Source organism: Malaclemys terrapin, chromosome 6, assembly GCF_027887155.1.
Source record: "Malaclemys terrapin pileata isolate rMalTer1 chromosome 6, rMalTer1.hap1, whole genome shotgun sequence".
Classification (NCBI taxonomy): Eukaryota; Metazoa; Chordata; order Testudines; family Emydidae; genus Malaclemys; species Malaclemys terrapin.
The window spans coordinates 4,319,157-4,345,199 of NC_071510.1; the positions used below are offsets into that span (position 1 = coordinate 4,319,157).

General features: G+C 45.6%; 1 protein-coding gene across 3 annotated transcripts in view; it reads left to right on the forward strand.

Annotated features, from left to right (window-relative positions):
- Nucleotides 1-26,043, forward strand: part of ABCA1 (ATP binding cassette subfamily A member 1) — a 128,630-nt gene that overhangs the window by 42,578 nt on the left and 60,009 nt on the right. For all 3 annotated transcript variants that reach the window (XM_054031636.1, XM_054031639.1, XM_054031637.1), the window contains exons 6-7: nucleotides 20,025-20,146; nucleotides 25,063-25,254. In XM_054031636.1, the coding sequence (XP_053887611.1) occupies nucleotides 20,025-20,146; nucleotides 25,063-25,254 (314 nt within the window). The remainder of the gene's footprint in view (nucleotides 1-20,024; nucleotides 20,147-25,062; nucleotides 25,255-26,043) is intronic.

Below are 26,043 nucleotides of genomic sequence, written 5' to 3' on the forward strand. Positions count from 1 at the left end.
TGACTTCAATCTATGCTTTGTCTAATAGAGAGAAGGCGCAGCTCCATAGGTATGTTCCCTCTCTCTGTTGATGTTTTCTGAAGGAGACACACACCCCCCTAAAGTTGGCAAGATCTACTCATCCTCGTGTAAAGAGGAGATAGCCACTGCTGTGAAATGGCATGGCAGGGTGACGGGGTATTTTTGACTACTGGTTGAAGAGGAAAAACAGTCCTCATGAGTGTTGGGTGGTGGTTTCAGGATCATTTTGATATTTGTCTCGTGTTACACTTAAGTAAATACACCATAACTCCACTTAGGTCAGTGGAGTTATGGAGGATTTACAGTGGTGTAGCTGAGGCCAAAACCTGGCCCTCTTGTCTTCGGCCCTCTTGCAGCGCATGGAAACAAATGCTCAAAGCACTTGCAGCTGTTTTCTGTGGCCCATTCATCCTCCTGCTTCTCTTTTCCTGACTCAGCTGCTGGCACGGAGCCAAACCTAAGCCTCTGGGGAGCGCGAAGAGATGTTAGTTATCACTTGTCTGCAAAACATAAAGGCTCATTAAAGATTTTTACATTATGGCATGAAACTTGTCAGAGAGAAGGACATATGAGAGCTGCCATAGAGCTCAGGCCAATCCTAACAGACTAAACAGCAGAAAGTCTGGCACTCTGCTGGTTGCATCTCACATATGAGCATCAAGTCCTCGACCTGGTAAAGGCATGTTGTTGGTTCTTGGCAGGCTTTGGGGTGTTCTTAGGAAATAGACAAGATGGTTAAAGGGAGGGAGTAGGCAGGTATAGAAAGGGGTCATACGGCATTTTGGTTCTATTCAGCTTGGCAAGCAGGGCTCCCTTGTTATCACACACTCATGGCTAGAGCATATCCTCACTTTCCAGAGCCCATGGGCCATCTGTGTTTCTTTGGGTGTCAGATATCCACAGATACTCCCAGCAGCTTTCCTCCTCTTGTGCAACTGTGCCCCTTCCATTCAGCACAAGCTGTGTCTGCACCAGCCAAAGGCAGGGCAGAGTCCAGAGGTTGCATCTGACCCTGGCTGACCCCTCTCAGTTCATAGCAATATGCAGGACTCAATTGGCACAGCCACTACCTCTCAGCCTCCTTCATGTAGAGCAGGTGCGTGGCAGTGCACTTCTAGTAGCTGTTGCATCTTTATCAGCAGCTGTTCAACTTTATCTTGCTGAAAAGACACTCTGAGTTGGGAGTAAAGGGCTCTGTGCTCGGGAGTCATACTCTGAATGCCAGAAACAAAAGCTTGCCTGATAAACAAATGAAGCACCAGCTTCTAAATTCTGTGTGTGTGTGTGGGGCGGTGGCACCTTATTTAATCTGCCCTATCTTTTGTCTTTAAGGCTGGGGTCAGCAGGAGAAAGGGAGCCTGGAGCTGCTCTCAGGCATCAGTAGTAGCTGGGCCTGTTGCCCACTGAGACCACACAAAGTTAATTATTTAAAAGTTCTGCATTCCCCTCCCTGCTCCGAAAATGGGCCGATGCAATGCCAATTGAAATCATTGGGGGCGGGAGAGGGGCTTGCCTTTGCCTCCGCTGGGTTTTGGCCTAGGCCCTAAATCTATTTAATAACCTTCAGTTTTTTTTAAAAAAAGGAAGCCCTGCCTCTTTTCTGTTTGCTCTATGAAGTGCACCCGGGGGTGTTTTCTGGCATTGCTAACGCTGTCTTTGTCTAAATCCAGGAGCTTGTATCAGTTATTGAGTCAGCATTTGCCAGAGTCCTTTGACTTTGGACCTCACAAGAAGTGAGCAAAGTGGGTCGGTTATATCATCATTGATCTGAAAGAGCCTTCGTGCCCAGGGCTCGCCCTCGGGGTGTGTGTGTGTGTTTGGGGGGAGGATGCCCCTAGAGTGCGGGATGGGGAAGGCCGGTTACCAGTGGTTGTGATCGTTCTGTTCCTTTTCCCCTGTCCACATCATCCCCTCAGATTTTTTTAATCCAGACTTATTTAGAGCAACCGAGCCCCTCCACTAGCTGCCATCAGTCTGTCTCTCTCCTCCTAGCCTGCGGGTCCATTCCTGCCACCCCAGCTCCTGGGGTAGTGCTTACTGCCGGGAGTTGTCCAGTTGCTCCCAACGACAGTAATTAAGCACTGCAGTTCTGTTCATTTTAAGCACGTGCTTAGCTTCAGGGGTGTGAGTAATGTCACTGAAGTGGGCCTCCTTGCATCTTAAAGCCAGCCGTGTGCCTGAGCCGAACCGGGGCTACCTCTGGAGCATGCAGCCTCGTGCTTTAGCACTTAATCTAGAAGGTACTGAGCACCTACTGCAAGGCACGCTGCAGCCTGAATGCCTTTTGTCCTCAGGGAGAGCGGAGGGTACTCAGCACTTCACAGGGTTGGGCCCATTCTCCAGAAGTTATGGAAGCAGCTCTCCTCCCCCCTCCCCCTGCTGCAGGGGAAGGGAGAAACGAGCACTGCTTTATTTTACAGCGCAGCCAAAGCTCTTTGCACAGATACATTGTCTCATTACAAAGTTGGATGCTCCAGAAGGCTTTCACATGCTATAAGCTCTGCTGCTTAAAGTCCCTGGTAGCTATTGGGCCATCAGTCACCAACAGCTGCAAATCAGTCAGCAGCTGATAGTCAACTCATGGCTTCCACGTTCTAGGGACACCAGAATGACAGTCTACCTTTTCGCTATGCATTCTGTTCACTTCTTACAAAAACAACAGGGCAATGAACCAGACAGACCCCCAGAAATATCCCCCTCAAGATGTACGGCTACCTCAGGCTTTCGTTGGGGGCTGCAACTTCCCGGACAAGGTTTCAGCATGGACTGCACTTAAAGTCTTGCCCACCTCTTTCCATATGGAATCACTTGCTCAATTAACATTACTTAGAGGCCTCTACTGAGATCAGTGCCCCATTGTGTGAGGTGCTGCATGTGACAGTCCCTACCCCAAAGTGCTTAAAATGTAAATAGACAAGGGCAATGCTATCTTCTTCTTTTTGCAGGGGGAGAACTAAAGCATAGAGAGAGGAAGTGATTTTCCCTAGGTCACACAGTATGACGGTAGCAGAGGCAGAAAATGAAGCCACGTCTCCTGAGGTCTACGTTAGTGCCTTCCTGTATTCTCAGTACTGCCCAAAAGAGCAGCTTTTGATTGTTTTTGGAAGTGGAGGTTCCTCTAGCATCTCACTTTTCTCCATCTTCTATCCACTTGCTTCAGAGGTCACATTTTTGGTGACCCACTGGCTACGGGAAGGGTTGGATCTGACTCCTTCCAGAGCCCACAAAAACTGGTCCGATTTAGAACAAGGGTGGGCCTAACCTCCACTGGCTCAGGAAGCAAGTTGGCAACCTGAACGTAGAACCTCCACACCTCAGCATCCGAGGCTCAATCCTGCAAGGTGCTGCGTGCCCACAATCCCCATATGCTAGCCAGCAATGAGGATGCTCAGAACTTCACCTCATCAGGCCAGTTTTACAACAACTTGATAAAAATTGGCCCAGTAAATTTGAATTAAAAATGGAGCTGAGGCAAGTGGTTGGTTGGTTTGTAGTAGAGACAGCTTATTATTTGTTGTTTATTTTTCTCAGGGTAGAAAACAAGTGTCCCATATCCATGTGCCACAATCCCAGTACGTGATATGGGGATGGAGGGACTTGTTATGTTTTCTGAGTAGTTCACGTCTCAGTTCTGCTTTGGCACCACAGATGGAATGACTTCAAATTCTAAATAATGCACTGATTGAAGAGGTATATAAGTAGGCAATTAAATGATAAACCAGGTGGATTCAATGAGACTTGAAAATAGACCAGAACTGCACACCTTCTGAGAGCATGAAAGCAGAGAGATGTTATATCCTTGGGTGGGCTAGATGCTTGCCTAGATTTTTCCAATGCTTAATATTTCTTTGGATTTAAAGAAGAATACCCCCCCACCCACACCCACACAAAAAGGTTTAGGCATTCTAATGATTAGGCTTACAAAACTGATGACCATCTAGCAATGAAAATAATTATATAAATAGTGAATTATTTGTATTGCAATAATGCCTGAAATGAAATGATGAAGATATCCTATCTCCCAGAACTGGAAGGGACCTTGAAAGGTCATTGAGTCCAGCCCCCTCCCTTCACTAGCAGGACCAAGTACTGATTTTGCCCCAGATCCCTAAGTGGCCCCCTCAAGGATTGAACTCTCAACCCTGGGTTTAGCAGGCCAATGCTCAAACCACTGAACTATCCCTCCCCCCTAGGGAGGGGGGCCCTAAGCAAAATTAAGACCCCACTGTGCAAATCCCTATTAAGACATGGTCCTTGCCCTGAAAAGCATATGCCCTAAATACAAATTTCACTCATGGTTAGTTGTTGACTTTGATACATAGAATATCAGGGTTGGAAGGGACCTCAGGAGATCATCTAGTCCAACCCCCTGCTTAAAGCAGGGCCAATCCCCAGACAGATTTTTGCCCTAGATCCCTAAATGGCCCCCTCAAAGATTGAACTCTCAACTCTGGGGTTAGGAGGGCAATGCTCAAACCACTGAGCTATCCGTGGTCCAATTGCAGTAGAATTTATAATTAATTGATACATTGGATATACTGATTCATACTTTTTGTTTACAAGTGTAACAAGGGTTGTCTACATAGAGTTTGAATAGAGCAATGATGCTAATCACCCAGACCTTCATGAGCCTGGGCAGTTGCATTTAGGAATGTCTGAGCCCATCCATAGAGTATTAAATAACTGAAAAATCTATAAACAAAATAGTAAGTAACATTATGAAATTTGCATTAAAACAACATCAGAAACACACACTTCAATTATATCATCTGTAACTTTCACTCCACACATCTGAAGAAGTGGGTTTTTTACCCATGAAAGCTTATGCCCAAATAAATCTGCTAGTCTTTAAGGTGCCACTGGACTCCTCGTTGCTATTGTGGATACAGACTAACACGGCTACCCCCTGATACTTGATACTCCAATTGACTTACATTAAAAGGGCTGCACCTTTTTGCTTTGCAAATCCCAATTTAGCACTCTCTACCAACCCATTTTATCTGAGCCCCTTTATACATGTTTCAACATCAGGCATGCTTAACTATGTTGCCGGTGCAGTTTTGGTGCAGCTGAGAGCATGGATCTGGTCCGGCATCCACTGCAAGCCAGAGGAGTCTTTGCATTGACTTCAGTGGACACTGAATCGACATCACGTTATGGCAATAGGATAGCCTCACAAGAAACTTTGGTGGCCCCAGAGTGTGGCCACCAACTCTTGCTGGTGATTGCACTGAAGCTTTTTACTAAAATATTAATTAACTTTAGGAAAAACAAATATGCCTATAAAGATGTGTAAATATGCACAGATACACGTCCAAATCATTGTCATTTATTTCTGTGGGTTTTTTTTTTGCAGAATCAATAATAAAAATAATGCTGTGAAAAGAGATAGTTGTCTGTGCATTAATATCACTTTTCACAGCACACTTAGTAGCTAGCTGGAGGGCTGTGATAAGTGATATTGGCTAACATGGAAGTGTCACTTATCACAGCCGCCCAGCTAGCTAGTAAGTCTGCTGGGAAAAGTGATAGTTGCATGTTTGTCAATATTACTTTTCTCAGCAAGCCCCAGCGGCTGAAGGCAGGGGTCAGTGCCTGCTGCGTGCAGTCAGAGCTAGGGGCCGCGCGGCTGAAGGCAGGGGTCAGAGCCTGCAGCCGTGTGGATGGGGCCGGGGTCAGCACTCAGAGCTGGCTGCCGCCACCGCCACACAGCTGGAGCATGGGACAGAGCCGGGACCAGGGGCTGGTGCCAGGGGTCAGAGCCCAAAGCCAGGACCACATGGCTGGAGCTGGAGCTGGGGATTGGCACCTGAATCCCTGTGGCCAGGCTCCTGAAGTCGCACCAGTGGAGCCCGCTGCCCAACCACCCCAAGCCCCTCTCCTCCTTGAGAACTCCCCTTGCTTCTGCAGCAATGTGCCCCGCCTGTCTCCAGAGGCAATGCAGTGTGGCGCATCCAGGAGCAACAGGAGGGGCAGAGGCTGATACTTTGCCCCCCTTCTCCCCTCCCCATTACCCCTCAGGAGGGTGTAGTGGCTGCACGAAAAGCCCGTGGTGGCACATTTGAGAAACACTGGGTAGGAGACAGGGTTGTAGACTCACAGAAATATGGGCAAGAGAAAGGGCAGGGAGACACCAAGAGACTACTGAAAGAAACGGGTTTTAACCTAAGAGCTCATTCAAAAAAATACATTAACAAAGTGTCTGTAATGACAGCTGTATGAAATAGTCACCCCCCCATCACTTCATCAAACCCACATTTAAGGACTGACACAGCTGCCTTCAAACCCCACTGTTTGTGCTCAAGTCTAACCAACCCTTCATCCTGAGCTGATGAGGCCAGAACCCAGCATTATAAACCCTTGGCTCCACTCTCTTTTGGTTTCAACTAATCAGCCCCCTCCACCTTTTTTTTCTCTCTCTCTCTTTTTTTTAATGTGTATCTTTTCCTCCTCTCTTCCTTAAAACACTTTCCTTTCTCACTTTGCCCTGGAAGGGACCACCACCAAAACCCAAACAAATCAGAATGAGAACAAAGCAAGCAACAAATATATGTAGCATTTTCCCACTCATCAGTGGGGAGCTGCCTGCCCAACACCACATGGGACTATGTAAAGGTATAAATAGCAACACTCACCTGAGGACCCAAAATGGAGTCTAGCAGTCCCATCATGCAGTTTGGCTTCTCTTGGTGCTAGAGAACATTTTTGCTGCCCAACACTGCTCTCAGGCATGAAAGGATAGATCTGTGCTCTGGGATAAGGCAACTGAGAGTAGTTAACTCTGCTGTGTGCACTTTCCATATCACTCAGTGGGAGGTTTCCATACAGTTAATCCCATTGTGTGCTTTGCTTTACCTACCAAAACGAACACCTTGGTGACCAATTCAAGCAGTTTTTAGAAATACACTGCCTGTCTCAGTCCCAGTGCTTGAGGTTTTCAGAGCAGTCAAGGGAATTGAGACATACAGGGTGAAAGTTTCAAAAGCAGTCCATGTGGGCTAAAACTCTGCTCCTGTTGAAATCATGGGGAGCAGAGTTAGCCGAATGCTGAGCGCTTTTGAAAGTCTCGCTCAATTCTTCTGTTCAAATGACTGGAAGTTGTGTCTGAATCCCTGAGACTGCTTTAAAAATCCCAGACAGTGCTTGCATGTTCGCCTTTGTGGTGGCATGTCTCTGGGACCCCCTCCCACAGGCAGTGGACCCAGAATCTAAATGAATCCTCTTGTTTTTCTGTTTTATACCAAAACAAGACACCCTGTATGAAGCCTGCAAGTGAAAGGTTTCTTAGGTATGTCTACATTGCAAATAAAAAGGTGGGTTCTTAACTCAGGTTAGAATAGCAGTGAAGACACGTCCGTTCAGCTTTTAACTTGGGTTAGCAGCTCGAGTTAAAGTTTATAGGGGAGTCTGAGATTGAATGCAAACTGCTAGCAAAGTTAAAAGCCAAGTTGCTGTGTCTTCATTGCTATTTTAACCTGAGTTAACTAACCCAAGTTAAAACCATCCCTTTTTTCCAGTGTAGATAGACCCTTAGTATGATATTGGTAGAACTGTGTGTGTTGAGGGTTAGATATATCGCTCCTTTAGCTAGGGTTTATTGTATATGCTGAATTCCCCATGTTCCATGCTGAGAATTTATCCCTTTAAATGTAATTAACTTCTGCTTTCTCCTTTTATTTTTCCAAGTCAATGGTAGGATTTGTGTAGGAAATGATCTCTGCAGCAGTTTGGATACAAAGATCTGGTGAAGCGTTAAATCTCTTTTCCCCATGGAGCGCACTGTGGGTCAGGATGCCCCTGAACTTTCAAAGCATCTGTTTTCTTTAACAGCATAATTACATGATCCACAATCAGAGGTGGAGCTTGGCAACACGGCACAGGGTGGTACAGTACAATGTGCACTGTACTCATGCGATTCTAGCAGAACTGGACTCAGATGTGTAGTTCAGATCTGAACTTCCCGAGCAGCTCAAGGGGGCCCTCTATTAATTAGTATGTGTTGCGGGAGCGGGGGGGAGGCAAAATATTCCTACTTAAGGCCCCTCATGGGCTAGCACCGGACTGTGTGTGTTAGCAGAACGGAGAGTCTTAAGTGTAATACTATTTGCCGGTATTGGCTGGCAATTCTGTTACCTTCTTCAGTATGTGCTGCATTGCCAACTTACTGATTGGCTCCAGGCCCAGGAAAACTGATAGTTTTTGTTTTTTTTAATGATAGCACTTACAATACATAACAGTATTATTCCAGTAAGCAACAAAATACTGTATCTTAAGGACACTGTTTTTATCTTTCCATTAGCTTGTCTTTACTGCGTGGATACAGCCATAATAATAGAGAAAACAAGCACTTCCCAGTTCTGATGTTAGTCAGTGTAACTAGTATCTGCCTGCATAAGACACTACTGGAGTTGTTTCTGAAAGCTCTGGGTGGCTTTGCTTTTAGTCAACTAAAGTACCTGCTGTAGCCTTATCTGTAAATACAGATTCTCTTTGGAACTGAGAAGTAAAAATTGTACTGAGTAAACAATAGAACTTCCGTGGTTTCCCATTATCTATATAAACTTGACAGCATAGTTTATTACACATTGGTATTGTGTAATCAGAAATATATGCACATGGTTATCTTCAGTGTGCAATTATTTTCTCTCTTCAGGCTGTGTTGACAGAATTTCTGGGTTTGTTTCTGGTAACTTTTAACCCCCCAAATCTTGAAATGTAAAAATTGGCTAATTTGCTGAATGTTGCATTTGGCTTCAGCTGAGTAAGTAGAGCTTGGACCTGGGTTAGGGTTCATGGTTTTGGTTTGACCTATGGCTTTGATTCCAGTGTGGGTTTGATAGCACCACTGTCTTGTGACATTTCTGTCAAAAATGGCGAGAAAGTGACCGTGGGAAGCTTACGACATTTTGAATGATGGTCAGATCAGCTATTTTAGGGAGACTTCCACCATCTGGAACAGAAATCTTGTGCAAATGGTTGTTTTTGAGAGATCGTAGCCACATCAGATATATGGCTAGAACATAGGTCCCTTCCACATTTGCATCTCACCTGGAACCAAATCCGTAGGGAGGGATTTGGTTCTGAGGCCCTACCTCCCCAGATTCAGTGTTCAGCTTTGGGAACGTCTCCATTCAGAACACTTTTCATCTTCACAGTGCTCTACAGACATTCACTAATCAATTTTTACAATATCCCTGTGAGCTAAGTAACAGCTGCCAAGGGACTTGAGTCCTCACTCCAAAATACAGTGTGCTGTGGCATGGATTTTAGTGTAACAGTGGGGCAGTAAAAGACTGATGTGTTGGAAATATGATCTGTGTTGAATCAAAGGTCAGCTTTAGCCAGGCAGGGACGTGGAGCATACTTTAACCAAAATATCTATGAAATCCATGGAAAATAGATTTTTGCAGGCTGCTTCTTCATGGAAATCAAATGCCTTACCTTTTTAAATGTGATTGGTAATATAAATAGGGGAGTGTTAACCCCAGGGTTCCGGCTAAAATCCAATATGTGTAATTACGTTCTGCCTCCTGTTGCTAAATGCCCTTGCAGTTTCAGCTAGCTACAGCATTCTTCCTGACTTCTTGGTCTAAACTGTTGTGTTGCTGCATGTTAAGCAGTGGTTGTATTTCACTCCAGAGATAGCTGCATTTTAGTGAAGTGATTCCTCCATATACTGTAGCCTGTATATTGAGTCCCATTTCCAAAGAACTATGGAATAATTTGAGATGAAAGAGTGCTATAGACATGCAGTATATTGTAAGTCAGCGGAATGCATGCAACTTACCTGCATGTGGTGGGTTAGAGCCTCAGCTGGTGTAAAACTGTGATAACTCTTGAAGTCAACATAGCTGTGCTGATTTACACCAGCTGAGGATCTGGCCCGTGGAGGGTGTACTGTACATTGGCAGCTATGAAGGGGATACTGTTGTGCAGATTAAATTACAGGCTGATCTGGGAATTAGAAATGCTCTAGTGCTTTGGGAACCAAAACATCTAGTCTCTAACCAGCATTTGCCCTCTTGTGCTTGATTTGAAAGGACATATGGTAGGAGTGTCTTTCCCTGCTTAAACGAGCATTGCCTACTTCTGTCCTGCTTTTTTTCAGAACCTTACTGTTCCTTTAAAGTAGTTTTTAAGGCAGTATGATAATGGGAACTATTGCGCAACCCTAAAAATAGATGATGCTACCAGCCCTGCCTGTCATAATAATAATTAATAAATACTAACTTTAGGATGCGCGCAGGTAGTTCTTGTTGATGTTAGTAGCAGCTTTGCGTGTGCATCTGAAGACAGGATTTATGGTGGACCTTCCCCTTATGAATCTCTGTGTGTTGTTGTTAACAGGACCTTCTCAGATGATGGCTGAACACAGGCATGTGCCAGAAGTGGATTCATTCCTGGGGCAAGATTAGCAAAGGCTTTGAGCTTGGCTGAGTAGTGTTTTCCTAGCTGAGTCTCAGTGCTTGCCCTGTCTGTGCCATCCAGCTGCCATAGCCCAGACCTTTCCAACACTACAGATGCAGTTCTCTATGCATTTTGAGGGCCGCATCCACACAATATATATATTACATGTATGGTCCTGAGGATGTCACATGGGCCGCAGCTGTGTGCTGATTGGGCTGCGGGTTGAGAACCACTGCACTTGAAAGTGACATAACAAGCCCTGGAATGATTAGACATTCGAGGCAGCAGGGGGCAGTGGCATGAAGACACAGGGTATGTCTACACTGCAAAGAAAAACCTGTGCATAGTCCACAAGCCCAAGTTGGCTGGCACGGGTCAGCCGTGGGGTTTTCTTTGCTATGTGGACATACCCACACTTTCCAGCATGTTCTAAACAGCGTACTACTAGTGCTGAACTCCAGCGTGTTCTGCTCTGATTACAAAGTTGTGCTCCGCAGTGGGGTAATCCTGATTTGGATGGTGATACCTTTTCATGCAGTTAGTGCATATTTGCCCTGGTTTTCATCAGGACTCCCAGGAAATTGTCAGGAACATAGAAATTGCTGTATCATCAGATCAGACCAGTAGTTTTTCTGGTCCAGTATACCGTCTCCAATGATGACTGGTATCAGCTACTTCAGAAGAAGTTGCAAGAACCGTTGCAGTAGGCAGTTTATGCAATAACTTGTCCTGGAGAAATTTCCCTTCTGAGTCCCAATAATCAGAGGTTGGCTTAAAAGCCTAAAGCATAAGTGTTAAAATTGGTTGATTTTGGGGGGGACAGGTAGTCGGGGGAGACAAGCAATGGCTTTTCAACCAAAACAAACAATTTTGGGGGGAATTTTCATTTTAGTTTAAATTTTCTGCCCACCGGGGCTTGCACCATATTTACACTCTCTCTCTCTCTCTCTCTCTCTGTTACTTCCCAGGACCTCATAAGCCTATTTTTTTTTTAAATCGTATCATGTTTAATACTCTGTTAGAAGCTTGAAAATACGTTTTTCTCTTTGTTTTAGTCTCCATTTGGCAAACCTGGTTTTACTCTTGTTTGTACTAATCACAGAATCTGGTCCAGGGTGGAAGAAGAGATAATAGAGCTTTTGTCTCTTTCCCTGCTTTTCTGCAGTATCTAAATAAGGAGAGTGTTCTCTAGTGGGTCGGATGCAGGACTGACAGTCTGCAGACCTGGCTTCTAATCTCAGCTCTGCCATTGACCTGCGGAGTGACCTTGGACAAGTCACTTCACCTCTCTGTGCCTCTGTTTCCCCTCCTGCCCTTTGTAAGCTGTTTGGGGCAGGGACTGTCTGTGGCTATATGTATATAGATTGCCTAGCACAATAGGGCCTTGATAACAACTAGGGACCCAAGGTACTACCAGCAGAAAAAAATAATTTGTTTCTATGGATTGGTCTGGCGGCTGTATGCCAGATTCTCCACTGGTGTAAATTGGTGTTGCTCCACTGAAGCCAACAGAGCGACACCAGTTCATACTATTTGAGGATCCGGCCTGTGGTGTGCAATTGTTCGTGAGGCGCTCGTGCTCGCTGTGGGAAATGAGGAACTCAGACGGGTCGGAGGGAAGAGGTGGATAACATTTTGCACTTTGCCTCTCACTAATGCTGTGGCTCTATTAGTCCCGTGAGGTGCTCCAGGATTGCCTGGCTCACACTCTGTAGCATGGAACTGCCCGTCTGACTGAAACCTTCCCAGCATGACCTCCAAAAGAGGAGGAGGAGGAGTGAGCCATTCTCCAGAGTTCCTGTGGAGAAAGGGTGAGGAGTCTGCACATAACCTTTCCCCCCTCTCTCAGAAGAAACTTAGCAGTAAGACAAGTAAATGAAACAGACAGGAGAAAGGGAACTGCTTGAATCCTTCTTAAACTCAGACTCATAGAAATGTAGGCCTGGAAGGGACTTCTAGGAGTCATCAAGTCCAGTCTCCTGGGCTGAGACAGGGCCAAATAAACCAAGACCATCCCTGCCAGGTGTTTGTCCAGCCTGTTCTTAAAAAAACCCCAGTGATGGGGATCCCACAACCTCCCACAGTAGCCTGTTTTCCGAAAAGGAAGATGTGTGAAGGTTCTGGATGGGCCTTAACGTAACTGGTTGTCTCCCCTGACAACAGGCTGAGGCACTTTATGGCCTGAGAGCAGATAGGCCTACCACCTCCCACAGCAAACGGACAATACGTTTACATGGGAAAGGGACAACTGTTGGCAGATTAGGCTGGCGTGTTGATGCTAGCAGATCTTGCACCACAGGCCTTCCGAGCTGCTCTATTTCCTGTCAGCAAATCAAGGTAATGTTGTGTAACATGTTCCTATGACTGTTTTAGCTCCTGTCGGCATCAGCTAGGAAGAGATTTAGCTGTGAGAGCTATACCACCTGTACAAGGGAAGGATGCCATGTGGAGGGAAGAAAAGATTAAAAGCCAAATGAGCCCTTAAAGGAGGCTTGTGTGACGCTCCAGCACGCTGCATGGATGTGCTACCAAAAGTTTAATCATGGGAATATAACACGGGCAAATGAAAATTGCCCAGCACTGGCTGATGACTGGGAATCAAAGGGGTTTGTTTGTAGCATAACAGAGCTGGGTCACTGGATCAGTAGGTCCTTTGCTAATATAGTCTCTAACATTACTGCGATTGCTGTTTCCTCTGGATAAGCAAAAGACGCTGAGAGCTCACAGGTCCTGAGTTCTATTCCCATATCTGACATTGGTAATTTACTAGCCTGTCTTAGGGTTTCATGTTGTTGTCCATCACCATCATATCTAAATGCCTTCCTCAGAAAATAGATTAGCATTAGTGAAGTCGCTATTCTTCTCTTTTCTAGAGAGAAGAATTCTGCTTGGGGTAGGGTTATTTTGTTTGTTTGGGTTGTTTATTTCAGGTCTTTATTTTTGTGGGGGCTGATGGAAGGAGTGGGTGCTCAGCTCTATGATGGAGAAGTTTCACCAAAGAGAATGTTATCTCGATTTTATATGCAGGGAAATTGAGGGTAAGAGACTTGCTCAGCAAATCAATGGATGATCCAGGCTGAGAACACGATGCCTCCTGGATCCCAGTCCTATGCCATGTCCCACTGGGTCAGACTGTCTACCGGACAGGTCAATGCACTTTTGTGTCTCTGGTTTTCCATTTGTGTAACGGGGAAGGTAAAACGCTGCAGCGCCGCTTACCCTATGGCCATCTTGCGTGATGCAGAAGTGGTCCTTAAAATAGATTTTCATTTGCTGGGTTGGGGATCTGTGTGGGAAGAGACAGCTCACCTTGCAACAAACAGGTGGACCAGACCGCTGATGCTGTCTGTATTGGTGCAGTGCAAGGGACAGCTGTGGGGGGAGAGAACTTGTTGGGGAGGGCAGGGATCCAGAAGGATGGTACGCAATGCAAGTGCACTTTGGTTGCTCCCGGCTGTTGGAACAGCTCCTTAAGGTCTTTGGCAGCCTGGGGTATGATAGACCAGTCCTGTCGCTGCTCTGACTTATCAATGGGCTTAGCCCCAGTATACCAAGAGGTGCAAAGGTGTCCCTCTCCTCACTCCAGTTTCTGTATCAAGTGCAGTTCACCCAGAGCTGTGAATCAGGCCCCATAAGTCTGAACCCTACCTAGTGGGTATCTTGGTGCCTTGCAGCCCCTTCTCAATCACATCACAAGGAAAGAAACATCCACTGATGGTTCCCATGGATTTCTCAATCTTGCATTGCCGCTTTCGTTAATTGAGAGAGGCAGGCGTGTGATTGCTTTGTGCCGGGAAAGGAATCCGCTCGCCTGCAGGCACTTACAAGAATCTGCCGATGCTAAGGAGCAAAGTAAAGGCTTCCATAACTCGTCTGGTCTTGCCACTTGATCTTGCAGTGATGCCTTAATGCTGTTTTTATGGTAACACAATCACTTTTCTATTAGCAGCCTCTGAGATAATAAATAAAGGGTTATGACTGCACTTCAGGATCAAGGGGAAGGAGTGGCTGAGCTGGGAGAAATGGAAGTTCAGCCAAAAGCCGATCAATCCAGTAATAGCAAAGGAAGTGCAGGAAATAACATAATTGTTTTCTGTCTTGAATGTCCCACTAGACATCTGAAGAAGTGGGTTTTTTACCCACGAAAGCTTATGCCCAAATAAATCTGATAGTCTTTAAGGTGCCACCGGACTCCTTGTTGTTTTTGTGCATACAGACTAACATGGCTACCTCCTGATACTTGACACCACTAGAAGAGTATCTGCAGTTGCTGAAGGTGCAGTCATGGCACGTGGACTGACTGGCTGCCTTGTTTTCTTCAGACCTTTTAATTAACAAAGAGCAGCAGAGAGCAAGCCTCCAGTCCTGAGCTCAGCACAGCTCCTTGCAAGATCCAGGCCTTAGTGTGGGTAGACTGGGAATTAAAGCGCAAAGCTGGCTGTACAGTAGGGAGAGGAGCTCCTTTCACATGTTAGGTTAGATCCTCAGCTGGTGTAAATCAGCAAAGCTCTATTGACTTCAGTGGTGCTAAATTGATTTACACCAGCTGAGCCTACACCCAAACTCAGATCCAAGTTTCATGACTAGGGCTCATCTCGAACTTTATTTATTTTATACGTTTCAACCAGAAGGGCCTGATCTGCTGCCTCGTTTGTCAGAAGCAGAAGCCGTATGCTGGTACTGAACTCGACTGGCTCTGTTGGCAGCAAAGGGCAGGACGAAGGGGGTGAGCTGTTCCATCGCAGTAGAACATAGATCATCCCAACAGGGGGTGAAGAATTTCTTTAATGGCAGGGATGCATTTTGGTGATTACGCTGTAATTCCAGCATGTGTCCTCCCACCTTAAATGCTCCCATTACTTAGTATGTTGTGAGCGCATTCAGGAACTATGACTGTGTTGTTTGCGGGCATTGTGGCAGTTTTGAACTAACCATCTTGCATTGTTTGCATCGGTTGTGTTATGCTCTGGTGGGTAAATAGCCGTGGACAGAATGATGGGTGTTTTGAAAGGGACGCCTTTAAAAAAGCCTCGTCTTCCACCGACAGAAATGCCAGTGTGGACAGCTCTGTCAGCTACCGCCGCTCATTGGGAATTGTGTAGTTCTGTCCCTTTGGCACAGAGCAGCTACACGGGAGATCTTACAGCAGCCCAGCTGCAGCCGTATAGCTGTGCCACTGTAAGGTCTGTAGTGTAGACATACACGTAGACTGTGCAGTGCTGGAGTTTAGATTGATTGCATTGCTCTGCTCCCCTGCCCACCTGTGACTGGCTTCAGGGGCAAGTCAGTGTGTGGGCCTCTGTGATTTGAAGAGCGGGGACTCTGTGGGGTGGCTCAGTCTGTCCTGATGGAAGAGAACCAGAGGCGGGGTGAGCTCACCAAGAAGGAGGTTGGCCTTTTGGTTCAGGCACTGGACTTGAGGTCAAGACAAGTCATTGCTTTGCTACAGGCTTTCTGTGGGACCTCAGGCATGTCAGCACAGTTGCTTGTGGGAGAACGATTAATGTCGCACCAACCTGAAACAAAATGTTTTGGCATTTCTGAATCAACCTTGTTTTAAATTTTCCATTTGGTGAAAAACTTTGACTTTTTGTCAGGAATCGGGATGAAAACAAATGTAGAAATATGCCTGGGATGGGAATGTCAGCCAGCACTGTGTACTTTTGAAAATGCTGGCTGATAATGAGGAAAGAAAACACCCGAGGGACATTGTGTTAGTTAATTCATAGACAAGTAAGAAGACAAGGTTCCTTCGCAGTCCACATCATCTTTACAGACAGGGCAGTGGGAATCCCAAAATAGCTTCTTTACATTCTGTAATAAGATGCACGTTGCTTTGCTGCAGTTGTGCAAACACTTGGAGTTAGACAAACTAAAGAGAATGTTCCTAACTAACAAAGATGCAGTTTCCGAGCAGCAATAAAGAACAAAGGAGGAGGAAATACAGGAAGAGCAGGAGAATTGTTGTTCAATAAAATTTTATTAAAAGAGCAACTAGCAAAATAGACTCTATTTAGAATTGGGCTAAACGAAAAAGCTTGCAAATGTCTGATCTTTAAATGCCACTGTGTCTTTGTCCAGCTAATCTCTTTGTCCATTTGAGTTTCAGTGCTGTTGATGATCTCACCAAAACCCAAACACACCGGGTAATTCTTTAGCCAATGCAGTGCAGTTAGGAAGTAGCCAGAAATCAGGAGGAAGGAGATTTTTGAATCGGAGTAATTTGGGGGGGCAAAGCCCTCAGCTGGTGTGAATCAGTGTAAATGGCTTATGCTGATTTGCACCAGCTGAGCATCTGGCCCACTTTTCTTAGTGCCAGTCTTGGCTGAAAAGAAAACTAGGCCTGTTTGTTTGCACGAGCCTGGTATGTTTTTTTTCACAGTCTGATCAATGGGCAGGTTATTAAATCATCCTGCCGGGGAGTGGGGAATAAAGCTTTCACCCTGAAGTAACCTCCTGTCAACGTTCGCTCTAGCTTTCCTCAGCCCAGCTGATGGTGGCGATTATTTTTCATGTAGAACAAAAAGGCTACAGGGAACTTGTAACCAGAGTTGTAGGCTAGAGAGCAATGACCGACAGTAACCCCGGCGTGCTCGTGCTGCAGGGAGAATGGGGAGTGTTGCTTTTCCTCCCCCGCTCTCGCCTCATAATTCTTAGACCAGACTGGTGTCCTGCCAAGTCGAGACAAAAGAAACCCTGAAAGGCATACAGAGAGCGGGACTCCATGTTCTTGGGACATGTGGCCGCCCTGGCGTGCTCCCATCCCCTCCCAGCGCTGTGGAGATTTGCAGCAGGCTCACTCCGGTGCCTTCTCAGAAAGGCACTGAGTGTTTCTTGTAAGCAGTCAAGCTGATTAAAACAAGAACGAGAGCCCTGGGCCACAGTGGCTGCTGCTCCCTCTGGGCTGAGCAGTGCAGCCGGGAGGGAATACAAGCTATTAGGAGTCCATTGCATTAGGGATTGGCACGTGGGTTTTTCTCCCTCTTTGCCATCAATTACCAATTTGTTTTGTGCCTCTGCTCTTCCTTAAGTAGAAAAGGCATCAGGATATCTACCTAATCAGCTTAGCCTATGCCTATGAATCTTCTCTAGAGTCAACCATGTCAATTCTCTTCATAAGAACATAAAAGCGGCAAGGTGGGTGCAAGGATGTTTCGCGCCCTAGGCGAAACTTCCACCTTGCCCCCCCCCCAGCCCTGTGGCAGCTCCCCCCCCCCTCCGTCCTCAGGCACCCCTCCTGTGGTAACTCCCCCCCCCCCCCCCGCACCCACCCTCCCGCAGCAGCTCCCCCCAGCCCAGGGAGCCGTGCGGCAGCTCCCCGCCCCAGCTCACCTCTGCTCCGCCTCCTCCCCGAGCCCTGCGGCAGCTCCCCACCCCTCCGGGGAGCCATGTGGCAGCTCCCCACCACAGCTCACCTCTGCTCCGCCTCCTCCCTGAGCACGCCGTCACTGCTCCACTTCTCCCGCCTCCCAGGCTTGCGGCGCCAATCAGCTGTTTGGCGCCGCAAGCCTGGGAGGGAGAGAAGCAGAGCGGGGCGGCGTGCTCATGGGAGGAGGCGGAGCAGAGGTGAGCTGGGGCGGGGAGTTCCCCTGCATGCCGCCCCCCCCTTACTTGCTGAAGGCGGCCCTCCCCGCGCCCCCTGCCCCAGCTCCCTCCGCCTAAATGCCAACGACGACCGGGGTGGCCGAAGATCCGGCCGCCTCAGTCGCCGCCGAAGGACCCGAAATGGCGCCCCCCAAATGCTAGCACCCTAGTCGACCACCTAGGTCGCTTAATGGGTTGCGCCGGCCCTGAAAAGCGGCCATACCGGGTCAGACCAAAGGTCCACCTGGCCCAGTGTCCTGTCTGCCGACAGTGGCTAATGCCAAGTGCTTCAGAGGGAATGAACAGAACAGTTAATTATCAAGTGATCCATCCCTGTCACTTATTCCCAGCTTCTGGCAAACAGAGGCTAGGGACGCCATCCCTGCTCATCCTGGCTAATAGCCATTGATGGACCTATCCTCCATGAACTTATCTAGTTCTTTTTTGAACCCTGTTATAGTCTTGGCCTTCACAACATCCTCTGGTAAAGAGTTCCACAGGTGGACTGTACGTTGTGTGAAGAAATACTTCCGTTTGTTTTAAACCTGTTGCTTATTAATTTAATTTGGTGATCCCTAGTTCTTGTGTTATGAGAAGGAGTATACAACACTTCCATGTTTACTTTCTCCACACCAGTCATGATTTTATAGGCCTCTATCATATCTCCCCTTAGTCATCTCTTTTCCAAACTGAAAAGTCCCAGTCTTATTAACCTCTCCTCATATGGAAGCTGTTCCATACCCCTAATCATTTTTGTTGTCCTTTTCTCTACCTTTTTTCTATACCAACATATCTTTTTTGAGATGGGGCGGCCAGATCTGCACACAGTATTCAAAATGCAGGCATACCGTAGATTTATATAGAGGCAATATGATATTTTCTGTCTTATTATCTGTCCCTTTCCTAATGATTCCCAACATTCTGCTTTTTTGACTGCCACTGCACGTTGTGTGGATGTTTTCAGAGAACTATCCACAATGACTCCCAAGATCTCTTTCTTCCCTCAACTCCCCACTGCTTAGCGTTTGCACCTTTCATCTCAACTGCATTCCTTGTATTGCCAACATCAGGCATTCAAAAGCCCCAGAGTCAGGCCCCCCAAATCATGTGATTGGTTTAAAAATCATGAGTTTTTTTTTTAAAAAATCAATGTTGGGGTTCTGTTTTTTATTCTCTGGTTTCTAAGACTTCAGGGTACAACATTTTCCAGCGTTTCGCCTCAGCCATGAAGATTCTGCTTAAAAAAAGAGAAGAAAAAGAAAAAAGCTGAGATTCTCATATAATCACATGATTCCAGGAACTGGGGCTTTTAGATAAACACTAACTATTATAAGACTTACCAAAAAAAAAAAAAAAACATGTGAGAGATGGCAAGACTACTTCCTAGATCCATCTGTGCTATCTGTATAAAGTAACATCTGGCTCCAGGCACACTTGTGTCTGCCTGTGCTTGGCCTGGCAATGTCTTGTGGTAGGTTACAATGATGGTGATTATTAGTAGTACTCGTATTGTTAATGATCAAACATTTTATATAAGATTTAGTAAGTTTCTTATTGCCCTGTACACCAGTTCAGTTCTGCTTAAGCCTATAAAATAGAGTTCAAGTGGAGACCTGAACCTCTTGTGCCTAGGCCTTCTGCACTGGAGGAAATTTCCCCAAAACTGAAGAGCAATTTATTCTGGACCATTGAGCTCCCCTTGCATCTCATGTGCCTGGCAGCTGATTAAATGCAACAAATCAGGTGTTAGTGAAGGTGTTGGAGGGAGGTTGTTTTCAAAGATTCTATTTTTGGTGTAAAAACATGGCAGGTCCAATGTCTTTCTGCAAGCTGCTGTATTTCAGAGCACATTGGCAGCAGCTACTGTTTTCCTTTTGTGTTCTGCATTGTCATCGTCCCTTCCCCTCCCCCCCAACCAGGTTTTGCTATTTTAGTTTGAAGATTTCACATTCTTTCTCCTTTTTGGATTTGCACTAAATAAAACCGAGCGATGCTTGCGTCTCACCTAACAGGTTTGAAACTTCGGGATTTCCTGGTCGACAACGAGACCTTCTCAGACTTTCTCCATCATAATGTTTCCGTGCCATCGTTTGCTGTGGAGGAGATACTGAATGCAGAGGTCAACCTCAAGCGGGTGAGGAACTCTTTCAAGCATTATTATTATTATTGTGGTAGCATCTAGGAGCCTTGCCCCATTGTGCTGGTTGCTGTACCAATGCAGAAAGATGGTCCCTGCCCCAAAGAGCTTACAATCTCATCTTGGTTGGTTTGCAGCAAGGTGTAAGAGGACTTGAAAATCCACGTAGAGAGTCTGGAAATGCCTAAAAGGCACAGAACACTTGAAAAGCCAAAGAGAATTTCTCAAGTCCTGCTTTCCAATAAAAATGTATGGCCAAGCGGTGTTGTTTGGACTATTTTACTTTTCTTTCTCAATGACAAAGAAAAGATGGCCTTGTGGGTAAGTCACAGGAATGGGACTCAGGAGCTCTGCTGCAGACTGCCAGAGTGACCTTGGGCAAATCACTTAATTTCTCTGTGCCTCAGTTCCCCGTCTGTCCGATGGGGAAGAGGAAGGTTCCTTTTCCCCACCCTTTGTCTGTCTTTTGTTTAGATTGTCAGCTCTTTGTGATAGGGACAGTGTGCTTGCACAGAACATAGTGGAACTAAGCGAATAATTGACTTTTTTTCAAAGGATCTGAAGAAAAATTGATTCAGTTTGACCCCAAATGATTTTTTTTGCCATTTCATTTTGGGTAATTTTGGGGTGCTTTTTACCCTTTGTTTTGGTTTAAAAAATTAGCCAAATTTCTAAACAGAATGCTGTTTTGAAAAGAAAAGTCAAAACATGTTGTTTTGAAATGGTCAAAATGAAACATTTTGATCTTTGTGGGAAAAAATCTGTTGGTTTTTTTTTTTTGGCCGAAACTATTCACCAAATCGGACCCAAATTCGTAATGGTGCCTGGTACAATGGTGACCTGATTTTGGCTGAGATGTGTGAAAGCTGCTGCACATAATACAGGAAGGTGCAAATACTGGAGTCCTTGACTTAATTGTTTTCTTTGTCAAACTCAGAACATTGGGCTTCCTAGACTGCAAAAGCTCAGTGGCCCACCTAGCTCATGTTCCTCTTTCTGACATTGGCCAGGGCTGGTTGCGTCCGATTTCGGAGGACGACGGATGCTCACAGTAATGCAAGTGCCCATGCAGTTGTCTAGCATCAAGGGAAAATTCTTCCTTCTTCTCACCCCTGTTCTTGATCAGTTTATATCCTGAAGGATGGTGACTTAACCCTTTTAAACTTTGATCCTTCTTAATTTCGGATGCTGGTCTCATTCATACAAATGTTTGATGCTTTCTAGAATTTGACAAGGCCATCTGCTTTGGATAGTTAATCCTATAAGTTAATACATTACTCTAAAAAAAATTCTTTGTATCTATTTTAAGGAATCTGTCTGAAGCTCAATATAGAATCAAAGAGAAGCACATATTAGATGTGAACATGGGACACATAATCAGAGAACTTTAACAACGTGTGTAGTGCTGAGTATTGGGAATGTAGAGACAGCTTTTAAAGAGATTAATAATTAAAAGATAAATGAAATAAAACTAACTGGCGCCCAGTCTTTTGACAAACTTGAACTTCATTTGGTAGCCACAGTAGCCATTAGGAAGGCAGTATAAGTGAGAGGGAAAGTAATACTTTTAGCAGACCATATTAGAGCTACTCTGGTGACACTAGAGGGGAAAACTGCTAGCTAGGTTTCTCTTGAATGACTTTAACTTACACCTTGATCTTGTCAATAGAAGAACACGTTTTGTGTGGACTCTGTCAGTATTGTTGAATGATGTTTTCCAGCCCCATAATATTTTCCATTGAAGTACAGTAGTAGCCATAAACCAAAATCAACAAGTTGTACCGTCGCCCAGTGGGACTCTGAAGCCTGGTAGGGGGCTTCAGGGACTACCGTAATATAAATAATGAATCAAAGCAGACGTCTTTCTTCCTGGAAAACTTCCTGATCTGACTTGTGACTCAGAAAAAGCATAAAATGTTCCCAAGTGATTTCATTGGAGAGTCGTGTGAGAGGCCTGAGTTTACCGCTGGATTGAATATTGATTGTGAGGGGAAGGTTTGTTTGGTTTTGGTGGGTAGGAATGGAGAAGTAGAGGGGAGGATCTCTGCAGAGAGAATTAGTGCCCACTGCAGGTATACAGTCCTCTCCCCGCTCTGTATTGAAGTTAGGACTCTGTATCCCCCTGTGTGAGATCTGGGATTATTTCCAGGTGCTGCTTTCTCTTTCATTCGCCTCAGAAAAGTAGGAGCTGGCAGTGCCAAGGGGACATTATTGGTATATAGTTAAAGCTCCAACCAGGATTGTGTCCTCTATAGGTACTGTACAGATACATGTGATGAGATACAAGGTCTCTGCCTTGAAGAGCAGTCTAGTCAGCTCTTCGGGAAAGACGACACCAACTCAGATCACTCTATAGCACTCCTCAGACCAATTAGACTGGGATTTTCAAAGGAGTGTTGATTAGTGCCGAAGAGAGAGCCACCCCGACCTCCTCAGCCAGAAGCTGGAGATTTGACCCCTGAAAACATAGAAAGCTGTAAAACCACTTAGACTGCAGGTTTGTGGGGCAGGGACTGTCTCTATGTTCTGCATTTGTACAGCACCTAGCACAGTGGGTCTTGGCCCATGACTGGGGCTCCTGGGTGCTACCACAGTGTAACTAACAATAGGACTGAACAATTGCACTTAGGTCACGTAAGCCACTTCTGATTGACTGTACAAATCTACGGAACAAATCTCCCAATTTTACATACCCGGTGCTTAGTGGACAGGAGAGAAAGGATACTGTGATCCATGAGCCTGAAATAAAGTGACCTGTGTCTTGTTTTTCAGATACAGTCCCAACGTCTACAAAAACGATCTTGACATTTTAAGACTCCTTGGGGGAATTAGCCTGTCATTTATAATTTATGCTTCTACCTGAGGTCACCACAATTTCAGACCGATTGTAATTTTCATGAAGTTGTGACTTCATGTGGCTGGGAGGTTTTTTTTGGTCCTGTCTGCTTGTTATTTTTGTTTAATACAGATATTTTTGTTGTTATAAGTGTTGTGCCCCAAGTCGCACAGGAAATCTGTGCCAGAATTGGAAACTAAACCCAGATCTCCTGAATCCCGTGAGGTCCGCTGCCTTTAACCACAAGACCATCCTTCTCTGATATTGCTGTGGTGCTGTTGGTAATAATTTTGTGAAGTGCCACCATTACAAATCACAAAACACATCCCATTTACTCAACAGAGAACAAAGCTTGGATTCATCCTGTTTCTGGAGTGCAGATGTAGGCAGAAGTTAAGGTTCTATAACTCTGAGTCCATTTGCATCCTTCCTTAGATAGGCATCTCTCCACTGGATGGTTGACATGTTTTTGCCTTGAAAAATATGAAAGTTCTTGTACTTTGTTGGCTCAACATGATACAAGAGATTTTAGTGAGACTCTGTCACAGTGTGGCTGGCCCCAAAGAGACCAGGTTACTGGAGGAGTCCTGGAAGGAAACTGAAGTTGGTTCCTTAGAGAAGGCTGAAGGTAGGAGGCATCAAGAGAGGGTTGCTGACTGGTGTCCCCAAACCAGAGAGCCAGGGCTGGAGAGGGCTGAAGGCAGGAGGAGCAGCAGCAGAGGGAGTTGCGTGCTTGGGAGTCTGCAGAAGGGAAACTGAGACAAGCATTGCTTGTTGTGCCACAGCCTGCCGCAAGAGGGTGCTCTGAACAGGGGTCGCCCTCTGACCGACTCCTAGTGATCACCTTTGATTCAGACTGACGTCCGGTCCAGGCATACTAGCGGTTGCAAACCAAGAGAAGCAGAAATGGAGAGAAACGCTATTGTTAGTTGTGTAAATCTGGTTGCCCTGCCACTATTCACCAAGTAAACCACGACATTCCAGATAGAGTCACAGAGCTTCTCTTGTTTGTCACCTGTATTAAGCATTTACCATTGCACATTCAAAGGACTCTAGTGCCATAATGACCTGTTAAAGGGATTTGGAGATCAGTCCCATGAGAGACCCAGGTATTAGATAATTGATCAGAGGTTTTCATTCCTGTTTAATATCTGTAAAGGAAATGAATCCTTAACTTAAAGTACGAGGTGTTTGTGGACAGGAGTTAGGGATCTGGTCTTATGTCCATTGAAGTCAGTGGCAATGTTCCCATTGACTTCAGTAGCTCAGGATCAGTTCCAAACATTGCAAAATTACAAGCGCCAGGCTCTGGCCACTCCTTTGTGAACGTGTCAGGAAGAGAGAGGGAGGAACCAACCTCCTCCCATCTCATGACCTTTGCCAACTGGTGTGGATAGGACACACACACACACACACACACACACACACACACACACACACACACACACACACACACACACACCCCTTTGTGCTCAGAGGTCTTGATGCAAAGCCCATTAAAGTCTGTGGGAGTCTTTCCATTAACTTTGGTGGGCTTCGGATCGGGCCAAGGAGCACAAATAGCAGGATTCTTGTGCTCTCAACTCTCGGCCTTGCACACCTGTGTGTGAGGCAAGAGGAATCTGATTGCAAATAATTGTAGGCTAGAGAATGTGCCTTACAGATGATATATCTCAGGAGTTTAGGCTTTAGGTCTTTCTTCCTTGCTTTTGCCACACTTCTTAGGTTTGACCACAAACTTTAACTTGTTAGAGGGGCTCAGGTCCCAAACAAATATATATTGAGATTGGTGTAGAGTAGGGAGTCTACTACTATATGGATCTGCATGGAGTGGTGGAGATATCTCAGCCGTAGGACTCTCCTATGGAACTTAGTGGGGCCGCATACTTTTGTCATAATCAGAGTAATGCATGGTTAAGAACCATGAAATCCTTAGGGAGAAATACCCTCTCCCTTCTAACCTTGAATGTTATGAATTATGATGTAGCTAAATGATCATTTCTGACTCAGTGATACTAGCTTAGTGCCAAGAATGATTTATTGATGGCATTTTGTATCATTTCACAACGGTTCCCAGGTCATCCTGTCCGGCTATCGAATGCAGCTAAGAGATCTGTGCAATTCGTCAGAGCTGTCTGAATTTGTTACAATCCACAACCCGATAGTCGCGGTGGTCAGCGAAGCCTTCCTTTGCACCATGCCTAAGGAAAAACTCCACGCAGCAGAGCAAGCCTTTCGTGCTAATATAGACCTTTTGAAGCCTATAATGGTGAGTGCACTGGCTATACAGTGATTCCTAAGGGAGAGCATCAGTGCTGGGAATTAGTGCTTTATGAAGGGCACGATATAATGCTTGGTTGTACAAGCTTTCGGGAAATATGGGGACAGGGTGTTCAAGAATACTAGAGCCTTTGTTTTTTGGAATCGACTGTTTAATGCCAATAAGGAAAATGGAAGAGGGTTCTGAGTCCCCCAAGTTAATCATATCGTTTTCTCCTGCCATACTGCTGCTTTCTGTTGATTCAATGTTAAATGAGGACATTGCCTGTGAACATGCGTCTCTGCATTGATTTGTCAGGAGAAAAATATTTATGTTGTATGGTAACAAATGGGCCATTCATTGTTCCTGTATTTTGATCAGATGTTGCGTCTCAGCTGGAATGAACCCACAGATGTCGGACAGAAACTTATTTAGCATTAGAGCTTTCATATGTTTGCAACGTGAGGAAGCTTGTAGCCAATGGCAACCCAAACTCTTTGAGTAGCTTTAACACACGCGCACGCACGTGAGATTTTAGGTCCAGATCCAAACACCACTGAAGTGAAGGGGAATCTTTCCACGGACTTTAATAGACTTTGGATCAGTACCTAAATATTTTAGCTCCATGCAGTTTGCACTTATTTAAGTAAACTTAAGGTGCTTGGTGAAGATATTTGCAACAGACATGCTTGTTTATTTTGGAACCCAGGCGACGCTTTGTGTACCTACAGTGTCTGGGTAGCATACAAAGAACTTGATTAAGTTGATACTGAAAACAGCAGCACAGAGAAGAAAGGG